This window comes from Bos grunniens, chromosome 15, assembly GCF_055505025.1.
Source record: "Bos grunniens cultivar Pamir isolate PY7600 chromosome 15, Bosgru_T2T1.0, whole genome shotgun sequence".
Taxonomy (NCBI): domain Eukaryota; kingdom Metazoa; phylum Chordata; class Mammalia; order Artiodactyla; family Bovidae; genus Bos; species Bos grunniens.
In genome coordinates this window covers 47631084-47642927 of record NC_141179.1, presented here as the reverse complement: position 1 = coordinate 47642927, position 11844 = coordinate 47631084, and the positions used below count along the sequence as shown (strand labels likewise).

General features: G+C 37.8%; 1 protein-coding gene across 1 annotated transcript; it reads left to right on the top strand.

Moving 5' to 3' along the window:
- Positions 1–8365: 8365 nt before the first annotated feature.
- Positions 8366–9331, top strand: LOC147357904 (olfactory receptor 56B34-like). Its single transcript, XM_086341971.1, has one exon. The coding sequence runs from the start codon at positions 8366–8368 to the stop codon at positions 9329–9331; it is 966 nt and encodes a 321-aa protein (XP_086198097.1).
- The last annotated feature ends 2513 nt before the right edge of the window (positions 9332–11844 follow it).

Below are 11844 nucleotides of genomic sequence, written 5' to 3'. Positions count from 1 at the left end.
CCCACCTCAAAACAGGGGACACATACAGACTGAAAGTGAAGGGCTGGAAAAAGATTTTCCATGCAAATAGGGACCAAAAGAAAGCAGGAGTAGCAATACTCATATCAGATAAAATAGACTTTAAAACAAAGGCTGTGAAAAGAGACAAAGACGGTCACTACATAATGATCAAAGGATCAATCCAAGAAGAAGATATAACAATTATAAATATATATGCACCCAACACGGGAGCACTGTAAGACAAATGCTAACAAGTATGAAAGGAGAAATTAACAATAACACAATAATAGTGGGAGACTTTAATACCCCACTCACACCTATGGATAGATCAACTAAACAGAAAATTAACAAGGAAACACAAACTTTAAACAATACAATAGACCAGTTAGACCTAATTTATATCTATAGGACATTTCATCCCAAAACAATGAATTTCACCTTTTTCTCAAGCGCACATGGAACTTTCTCCAGGATAGATCACATCCTGGGCCATAAATCTAGCCTTGGTAAATTAAAAAAAATTGAAATCATTCCAAGCATCTTTTCTGACCACAATGCAGTAAGGTTAGATCTCAATTACAGAAGAAAAACTATTAAAAACTCCAACATATGGAGGCTGAACAACACGCTGCTGAATAACCAACAAATCACAGAAGAAATCAAAAAAGAAATCAAAATTTGCACAGAAACGAATGAAAATGAAAACACAACAATCCAAAACCTGTGGGACACGGTAAAAGCAGTCCTAAGGGGAAAGTTCATAGCAATACAGGCATACCTCAAGAAACAAGAAAAAAGTCAAATAAATAACCTAACTCTACACCTAAAGCAACTAGAAAAGGAAGAAATGAAGAGCCCCAGGGTTAGTAGAAGGAAAGAAATCTTAAAAATTAGGGCAGAAATAAATGCAAAAGAAACAAAAGCGACCATAGCAAAAATCAACAAAGCCAAAAGCTGGTTCTTTGAAAGGATAAATAAAATTGACAAACCATTAGCCAGACTCATCAAGAAACAAAGGGAGAAAAATCAAATCAATAAAATTAGAAATGAAAATGGAGAGATCACAACAGACAACACAGAAACACAAAGGAGCATAAGAGACTACTGTCAACAATTATATGCCAATAAAATGGACAACGTGGAAGAAATGGACAAATTCTTAGAAAAGTACAACTTTCCAAAACTGGACCAGGAAGAAACAGAAAATCTTAACAGACCCATCACAAGCATGGAAATTGAAACTGTAATCAAAAATCTTCCAGCAAACAAAAGCCCAGGTCCAGACGGCTTCACAGCTGAATTCTACCAAAAATTTAGAGAAGAGCTAACACCTATCCTACTCAAACTCTTCCAGAAAATTGCAGAGGAAGGTAAACTTCCAAACTCATTCTATGAGGCCATCATCACCCTAATACCAAAACCTGACAAAGATGTCACAAAAAAGAAAACTACTGGCCAATATCACTGATGAACATAGATGCAAAAATCCTAAACAAAATTCTAGCAATCAGAATCCAACAACACATTAAAAAGATCATACACCATGACCAAGCGGGCTTTATCCCAGGGATGCAAGGATTCTTCAATATCCGCAAGTCAACCAATGTAATACACCACTATTTCTGCTTTATTGACTATGCCAAAGCCTTTGACTGTGTGGATCAAAATAAACTGTGGAAAATTCTGAAAGAGATGGGAATACCAGACCACCTGATCTGCCTCTTCAGAAATCTGTATGCAGGTCAGGAAGCAACAGTTAGAACTGGACATGGAACAACAGACTGGTCCAAATAGGAAACGGAGTACGTCAAGGCTGTATATTGTCACCCTGCTTATTTAACTTAGATGCAGAGTACATCATGAGAAACGCTGGACTGGAAGAAACACAAGCTGGAATCAAGATTGCTGGGACAAATCTCAGTAACCTCAAATATGCAGATGACACCACCCTTATGGCAGAAAGTGTAGAGGAACTCAAAAACCTCTTGATGAAAGTGAAAGAGGAGAGTGGAAAAGTTTGGCTTAAAGCTCAACATTCAGAAAACGAAGATCATGGCAACTGGTCGCATCACTTCATGGCAAATAGGTGGGGAAACAGTGGAAACAGTGTCAGACTTTATTTTGGGGGGCTCCAAAACCACTGCAGATGGTGACTGCAGCCATGAAATTAAAAGACACTTACTCCTTGGAAAGAAAGTTATGACCAACCTAGATAGCATATTCAAAAGCTGACATTACTTTGCCAACAAAGGTCCGGCTAGTCAAGGCTATGGTTTTTCCAGTGGTCATGTATGGATGTGAGAGTTGGACTGTGAAGAAGGCTGAGCGCCGAAGAATTGATGCTTTTGAACTGTGGTGTTGGAAAAGACTCTTGAGAGTCCCTTGGACTGCAAGGAGATCCAACCAGTCCATTCTGAAGGAGATCAGCCCTGGGATTTCTTTGGAGGGAATGGTGCTGAAGCTGAAACTCCAGTACTTTGGCCACCTCATGCAAAGAGTTTACTCACTGGAAAAGACTCTGATACTGGGAGGGATTGGGTGCAGGAGGAGAAGAGGACGACAGAGGATGAGATGGCTGGATGGCATCACTGACTCGATGGACGTGAGTCTGAGTGAACTCCCAGAGTTGATGATGGACAGGGAGGCCTGGCGCGCTGCAATTCATGGGGTCGCAAAGAGTCAGACATGACTGAGTGACTGAACTGAACTGAACTGAAATAATCTGTATGCAAGCAAGAGACAACAGTTAGAACTGGACATGGAACAACAGACTGGTTCCAAACCAGGAAAGGAGTGTGTCAAGTCTGTATATTGTCACCCTGCTTCTTTAAGTTATATGCAGAATACCGCATACAAAATGCCAGGCTGGATAAAGCACAAGCTGGAATAAAGATTGCCAGAAGAAATATCAATAACCTCAGATACACAGATGACACGATGCTTATGGCAGAAAGTGAAGAAGAGCTAAAGAGCCTCTTGATGAAAGTAAAAGAGAAGAGTGAAAAATTTGGCTTAAAACTCAACATGTATAATATCATATATGAAACAAAGAGCATGAGGTTAGGGAAAAATAAAACATTGGGGGTGCTTAGGAAAAAAAAAAAAAACAATTCAACATTTAGAAAACTAAGATCATGGCATCTGGTCCCATCACTTCATGGCAAATAGATGGGAAACAATGGAAACAGGGAGAGACTTTATTTTGGGGGGCTCCAAAATCACTGCAGATGGTGACTGCAGTCATGAAATTAAAGGATGCTTGCTCCTTGGAAGAGAAGCTATAACAAACCTAGAGAGGATATTTAAAAGCAGAGACATTACTTTGCCAACAAAGGTCCATCTAGTCAAAGGTATGGTTTTTCCAATAGTCATGTATGAGTGTGAGAATTGGACCAAAAACAAAGCTGAACGCTGAAGAATTGATGCTTTTGAACTGTGGTGTGGAGAAGACTCTTGAGAGTCCCTTGGATTGCAAGGAGATCCAACCAGTCCATCCTAAAGGAAATCAGTCCGGAATAATATTGGGAGGACTGATGCTGTAGCTGAAACTCCAATACTTTGGCCACCTGATGCGAAGAACTGACTCATTTGAAAAGATCTTGATGCTAGGAAAGACTTAATGTGGGAGGAAAAGGGGATGACAGAGGATGAGATGGTTGGGTGGCAACACCCACTCGATGGAGAGGAGTTTGAGTAAATTCCAGGAATTGGTGACAGACAGGGAAGCCTGGCATGGCATGGTGCAGTCCATGGGGTCGCAAAGAGTCTGACATGGCTGAGAGAGTGAACTGAACCGAACTGAAATGTACAATATCTTGAAGGACAATAAATGCAAGTGGACCCAATGGGAGGAACTTAATCAATTCAGAAAAATAAAGAAGTTTCAGGTAAAATTAAGTTCTAAAAATTATGCCATATTTTTCGCAATTGAAGTCATTAATAAAAGCAATTTCTATGTGATGTTGAAAAATTATATTGCAGTGAGATGAGATGCATATAGGATGTGAGGATAGGGCAGTGACACAAAGGGGTTATTCACATTTGTGAAGCAGGAAATGGGGGGGGGGGCGGGAATCTGTGGAAAGGGCATGGAGTAAAGATACATTTTGATATGGGGAGACTTCAAAACTTTCTTTAATGAAGAGCACTATTCATCACACAAGGATGTTCTAATCCCTCGGATCCTGAGCTGAAAAGTTGTCCATCTGGTGGACTGCCCTGGGACTAGAGTTGAAACTACTCCCAGACATTAAGTGGCTAACCCCTAAGAGCCCTTGGGTTCTATTCCTACCACAGTGTAAAAAAAAAGATCCTGAAGAATGCTTGAAATACAGTAGGGAGAGCCTACAAAGCAGCACACCAGGATTAGACATCTCAGGGATCAAATTTATACAAAAACTCCAAACTCTGGGCGTGGCCAGTGAGGACAGGAATCTGTCCTGAATAACAAAAGGCCAAACACAAGCAACTAAGCAAGGAGAGCAGGAGCATCTACAGAAGGCATTGCAGCCTGAGAAGCTCTTCAGAGCTCCTTCTGAAATAGTGAGCAAACCAATGAATGTATGACCTGCATTCTGGGTAAGGGGATGGATGCATCCTGTGTTCTCATAATTCTGTCCTGATCTCTGATTTTGATTATATAACTTATCTATGGCCTCCATAGTTAGCTCTTCTTGTTTGATTTTTCACCTTTAGTTCCTTCCTTCTCTCAGGCTCTCCACATTTTAGGTCCATAATTTAGGAAAGAGGAGAGAAATGACACTGAGTTCTAAAATTGTCAGTGAATAAAATGATAAACAGAGGGGTCTATAATAAAAATCCTATATTCAAGATTCTCAGAACAAAAAGGAACTTCAAAGAAAAGACTACTTTATTACATCCAAAAAAAAAGAAAGACATATAACTTTAAAGTCACATTCAAGCTGAATTCCTATTAAAATCTGACCAAAAAAACTGAAGAAGTTTTCCATCATACTTATTTCACATTAATAATGAATTTTCAACCATTTCTTTGAGATATGAAGCAAAAGTTAAGATGAATTAATATCCATAAAAAGAGAAAATAACAAGGTATGCAATCAACTTGTTGCTTTATCTAGAACATCAGAAAAAGAATATCAGTGTTAAGAACTGACAACAGTTTAGAAAAATGGCTAATACACAAGACAAAAATAAAACAAATATAACTTCAACATATAATAAATCCAAAATATACTTTATCTGCAATCATTAATTGGTGGATGTAATACAGACACTCATAAAATGTTCTAAAGATGGCACAAGTTTACCACAATGGATGAAAAAGGAAATTAAAGAGAACAATATAATTACACTGAAAAAAAAAATAAAGTCAATGAATTTCCATCAGTCAAAATAAACATTGGAATACATGATACAAAAAAAGTCACATTCATTTAAAACATCCCAAAACACTATTTGTCATAATAAGAATGGTACAGAAGAACAACAAAAAAAAAATTTATTTGATTGGGTCATAGATAGGTTCATCTTTTATTCAGTTCTTCTTTGTGGACAATTGTGAAAGAGTAAAAGACTGGTGACTCATTGACAAGGACACCAGACAAGATATCTAAGGCCATCAGGCCATTATCCTTCCTTTGACCACCTTAATTAGCATATCTTTCACATTGTTATTTCTTAAAGTGTACATCAGTGGATTCAGCATGGGTGTTGCTGTCCCATATAACACTGCAATGATATTATCCTCATCTTGGGAAGATTTAGAGTTTGGGCACATATACATTAAGATTTAACAAATGCAGACAAAAATAATACTTATGAATGAGAAAACTTAATAGCATAAGGATGCAAACTGTTTGTCAAAATTAATCTACAAATTTAACATAATTCCAAATAAAATTATTTTAGAACTCAACATGGGAATTCTAAGGTTAATCTGGAAAATAAACACATGAAAAAGATTTTGAAATTAAAGAGAATAAGTAATAAAAGGATATAGTTCTATTGTATATTAAATATAAAACTAGAACTTTTAATTCAGCTTTATATTGGCACAAAATTAACCATAAAAAATAGAAATAGTTGATTGCCCAGGAAAATGTATGCATATAAAGGTTTATTATGTGACACAGAAGGCATAATAATCACTTGAAGAGAAATGTAGAAGACATTTCTAATGATTATTAGAAATTGACTTATTTAAATACTTCTCATTAACAGTAAAATTAACTCCATGTACATAAGTTAAGACACAGAATCAGAAGGTCAACCATTAAAAGATGGAAAGTCATAAGAGGTGAATTGGTCATAATTTTGAGTAAAGAATAATTTCTTGTAATTGTTTCCTGTTGGTAAAACGGAATGCTTTGAGAATTTTATGAAAGCTACACGGTCCCTTCCCCCAGAATAATGCAAATATAGACAAAATTTTTTCATATGAATTTGGGAAATTTACAGTGTCCGATACATACCTTTCATAAGTTTTTGGTGAAAGAGTTCTAATTATGCTGAAACACACATAGAAAAAAAAAGAAAATAATATAAATATCAAAATAAAATACATACATAGACACGTAAAGCCAAACAAAAGCTAGTGAAAATATTATAAAAAAAATATGAAAACTTTTAGTGGCCATTGATAATTTATAAAATTTATAAATTTTTTAACACTTAAAATGCTTTTAAAGAGTTCTCCAATTAGGAAATTTATATGTACTATATTAAGAAAAAGCACAGAACTCTAGTTATGTGAAACTTCAACTGTATGAAAAGATTGCAAACAAAAATGCTGAAAATTAAATGTTGTTAACTGTTAAACATCATTACATTTGTTGAGATTTTGATTTATACTTACTTGCATTTAAAGTTATTTTTTAGCTTTTTTGTTTTCTAAAAGTGAAACTATATTATTTTTCTTCATCAATTTCATGGGAAATATACATTTATTGTAATCTATAAATGGCATGGTCATTCATTCTTCATATAGATGGTGAAGGATAGAGCCTTGATCTTACTCTTAATGCCATCAAATGAAGCAAACACAGAGATGTGGAAAGGAAATATTGACACCTAAATATTTGATAGGGTAAGGTAGTATTCACAGATAAAGAATCTAAGATATTAATGGATTCCAAAAGCTTAATGTCCATGTACAATTTTTGGTGCAAACACTTGAGTATATTACACAACAATTCAAGAATGAACAAAATCAAGAATGTCAGAACAAGGAAGATCAAATATTGAAGGACCAATAATAAGACATGAAATCACTTAAACAAAAAAGCCTTAATGTGTGCAGTACATGCCTTCCGTATTTCCTACAAATATCACACAAAAATCTGGAAGTAGGTGGAAGTTTTTTGGTCATTTTCTCTCTTTATATATTTTATTAATAAATTTGATGATTTAAAAATATTCCTTTAACAGACTCACAGATATAGAAAACAGACCAGTGGTTCCCAGTGGTGGAGTGGGGGCCAATGTAGGGATTTGAGAGGTACAAACCACTGGTGTGAGATAGGCTCAAGGATGTATTGTACAACATGGGGGACACTGCCAACAGTTTGTAATAACTGTAAGTGGAAAGTAACCTTTGAAAATTGTATTTAAAATAAAATTTTAAATTAATACAATTTTTAAAATAAAAATATTGCTTTAAGTATACCTCTAACATTACTTTCATAATAAAAACAGGAACAAATGGTATTCCTAAAGGGTATTGAACTTTTGGATATGATTTGATGAAAAGGGTGCTGAAATTAAATGCAAAAGGTTAAAATTTTGCTGAAGCTTTACCACTTATTAGTGTTTTCAATATATGATTCTTATCTAGACTAATCATTTAAGTGCTGTATCCTCTATGCATGTGTGAATAGCAACAGCTGTTTGATGAAGATTAAATGAGATGGGTTTTGTCAGAAACAATTTGTCAGCTTCAGGTGCTGTTTAGAGAAAAGCAAGGTTCTCATTGTGGCTTATTCTCTTTCTTAAGACCTCCAAGAACAGGGAAAACAGTTCTGCCCTTAAACTTTACCTCCTAAAAGTTTGGATTCTTTACATATGCATATGTGTTCTCTTTGTGTTCATAACCCTCACATATTAAAAATCACTGCTCAAAATTTCAAGAAAACACAGACATAAATCTTCACTTTTATTCTGCTAAAAGCTCTATCTTAGAACCTGTTTTGGCTCTTCCATTGTTCTTATCTGAATTTTTTCCAAGGGTCTCAAGCAACTTGAGGACATGTTATGCTAAAAAGAACTGAGTCACTGGTGAATCCTATATTCCTCTACATGAATTTTGACCCTCAGCTGGGCTAACCGCAGTCTATTCTTGCTTTCCCTTAATTCACAGATAAATGTTGAGAAGAAGACATCCCATGACATGGATACTACCCTAAGTATAACCAATGGCTCAGGGTTTCAAGTGTCTGAATTTGTTCTAATGGGGTTTCCAGGCATTCACAGCTGGCAACACTGGCTCTCCCTGCCCCTGGCTCTACTCTACCTCTTAGCTCTTGGTGCCAATCTCCTCATCTTGATCACCATCCATCATGAGTCTACCTTACACCAGCCCATGTATTACTTCCTTGGTATCTTGGCTGTGGTGGACATTGGACTGGCTACTACCATCATGCCCAAAATCCTGGCCATTTTCTGGTTTAATGCCAAGACCATCAGTCTCACTGAGTGCTTTGCTCAGTTGTATGCCATCAACTGTTTCATGTGCATGGAGTCAGGCATCTTCCTCTGCATGGCTGTGGATAGGTATGTAGCCATTTGCTATCCCCTTCGGTACTCTTCCATAGTCACTGAGACTTTTGTGATCAAAGTCACACTGTCTATGATGCTCAGGAATGGCCTGCTGATCATCCCAGTGCCTGTACTTGCTGCCCAGAGACACTACTGCTCCAGGAATGAGATTGACCACTGCCTATGCTCTAACTTGGGGGTCACCAGTCTGGCCTGTGATGACATCACTATTAATAGATTTTACCATTTGGCCTTGGCTTGGTTTGTGGTTGGGAGTGACATGGGTCTGGTCTTTGCTTCCTACATGTTGATTATTCGCTCAGTGCTGAGGTTGAACTCTGCTGAAGCAACATCTAAGGCCCTGAGTACCTGCAGCTCTCATCTCACCCTCATTCTCTTTTTCTACACCGCTGTTATTGTAGTGTCTGTCACCCATCTGGCAGGAAGACAGTTTCCCATCATCCCTGTTCTTCTCAATGTGTTGCATAGTGTCATCCCCCCAGCCCTTAACCCTATGGTGTATGCCCTTAGGACCCAGGAGCTGAGGGTGGGCTTCCAAAGGTTGTTTGGTCTGGGTGAGCATATGTCTAGGAAGTGAGCCAGCTTTAAACAGCAGAAAGTTATCAACGGTATTGAAAGCACACAGGCTTTGGAGCCCAGTCGTTCTGGGAAAAAATTTCAATATCACAATTAGTAGGATTGGGCTTCCCTGGTGGCTCAGAGGTTAAAGCATGCCTGGAATGTGGGAGACCCGGGTTCAATCCCTGGGTCAAGAAGATCTCCTGGAGAAGGAAATGGCAACCCACCCCAGTACTCTTGCCTGGAGAATCCCATAGACGGAGGAGCTGGGGTCGCAAAGAGTCCAACACGACTGAGCTACTTCACTTTCACTTTCACTTCCAGTAGGATCATCAATTCAAATTAATTCACCTATTTTGCATAGTACATACTATGCAAGAGCATAGTACTATACTAGAGCAAGGTACTGCTCTAGACAGTTCACGAATATTAACTCATTTAATCCCCAGAACAACCCTGTGAAGCAAGACTCATTGTTATTTACACATTTTGCAGATGAGGCAAGAAAGTTGAGAAACTTTCCTAAGGTCAAATAGGAAGGAAGTTGTAGAGTGAGCTTGGAACCCAAGCAAAACTTAGGCCATGAATATTCAAGGAATTGAATCATCTTCCTTTGACAGAGTGAGTTAAATAGAAAGGCTTTATTGTATCTATGAACAAGGCTTATCTATGAACCATCTGCTTTCACCTGTTTCTTTAACAGTGATCCTATACACCCAGAGCAGAAGCATTGCAGCTGATAAAAAGTAGTGTACTAATGCATGGATCAAACTGCCTGTTTCTCTTTCCATATGGTGCTTGGACTAAGTCCCTGAGATCCTTTAACATTTGGGGGAGGGAAAAATAAATCCCCAAAGTACTGGAATTTCTTCTAATCTTACCAGCCAAGAGATTGGATTTCCAATTCTACAAACAGGCTGATAAGGATAATTCAGACCAAGCCTCCCAGGTAGAATAAGGGTATAGAGAGAATGGAAAACTAACAAATTAGTAAAAACTATGTGGCCAAGATCTGAGTGTCAAAGAAAAATCAGACAGATTTCTTTTCTGTTCCAACATATAAAAAGAACTTAGAAGTTGCCACTCCCATCCTGATATCAAGATGAACCTGAACAAACCAAAAATCAACTGTTTTTCTGGACTGTTTTTCAGCTCAGAAAACTGAAATCACAGAACTAACAAACAACCTGGAGTTAGAGAAATACCCCCTACTCCAGGTAGGATATGTCTCTAATAAAGTCTTTTCGCCTGGAGAGGAGGCCTCTAACATGGAGCATGCTCTGGGCTTATTTCACAATCCATTCTTGGCTCTTTACTATAAGAATCTGCTAGAATTGCTGGATTTAAAGTGTGGAGCCTCCCTAAGACTACAGCTCCAAGTGTTTCTCATTTTCATACTAGTCCACACACATCCTCCAGGATTTGTCTAAATTACCTTTGAAGTTTCCTACTGGTTTATGGCTCCAGTAGCTACTGCTCCTATTAGCCAGATTCTCTGTATTCTCTGTCTTTATCTGTCCCCCCAAATTTGGGGGTAGAAGTTAGCCTGCAATGTCAATTCTCTGATGAGTCCAAGAAAAATCACTGAATTTCCTTTTTTTCAGCTTTTTGTTGTTGTTGCTGTTGTTGTTGTTGTTGTTGTAAGGATAGGAGTGATGATAAAAAGCTCTTTACAGGTCAGAAGTTCTAGTATTGGATTATAACTAAAGTACAAAATAAATATCCATGACTCCATTCTGATATAAATAAATGATCCAATAAATAAATATGTAAGGGAGAATAGACAAACCTCTTAAGCAGAAAAATTCTAAATAATATATGTAGATACACCTGGAGAAGGCAATGGCAAGCCACTCCAGTACTCTTGCCTGGAAAATCCCGTGGACGGAGGAGCCTGGTTTGCTGCAGTCCATGGGGCCGCTAAGAGTCGGACAAGACAGAGCGACTTCATTTTCACTTTTCACTTTCATGCATTGGAGAAGGAAATGGCAACACACTCCAGTGTTCTTGCCTGGAGAATCCCAGGGACGGGGGAGCCTGGTGGGCTGCCGTCTATGGGGTCACACAGAGTCAGACACAACTGAAGCAACTTAGCAGCAGTAGCAGCAGATACACCACCTTCACATAGGTGAAACATAATTCCTTATTTCTTAAGTGCATAGTGATATCTTCCCAGAAGTCTGCCTTGGCTGCAAGTAGAAAAAGGAAAATACAACAAAAACATGTATTTGAATGCCTAAATTTTATAGATTTGTATACCCTCTTCTTCAATATGCTGTCAGTTAGCTGAATGTTAGCAATTTCTTGAATCAAACTGACCTTCCCCAACTGCAGATTCCCTGCAGATATAGGACCTTTAAAACTGGGGTTACCACATGGTTGAGAGCCATAGAGACACATGGTCTAGAGACTGGGATAGAGAAAGGGACTGAGCTCTATTCAACTTTTTTTTTTTTTTCGTTAACTGCTCAGATTAAGACACTTAAGAGTGTCCTCCAACTCTGGAGAGTGAGTGAAGAGTGAACAGAAGTG

Excerpts from the sequence above, each read along its gene's own strand:
- LOC147357904 (XM_086341971.1), top strand. The coding sequence starts at position 8,366 with ATGGATACTACCCTAAGTATAACCAATGGCTCAGGGTTTCAAGTGTCT.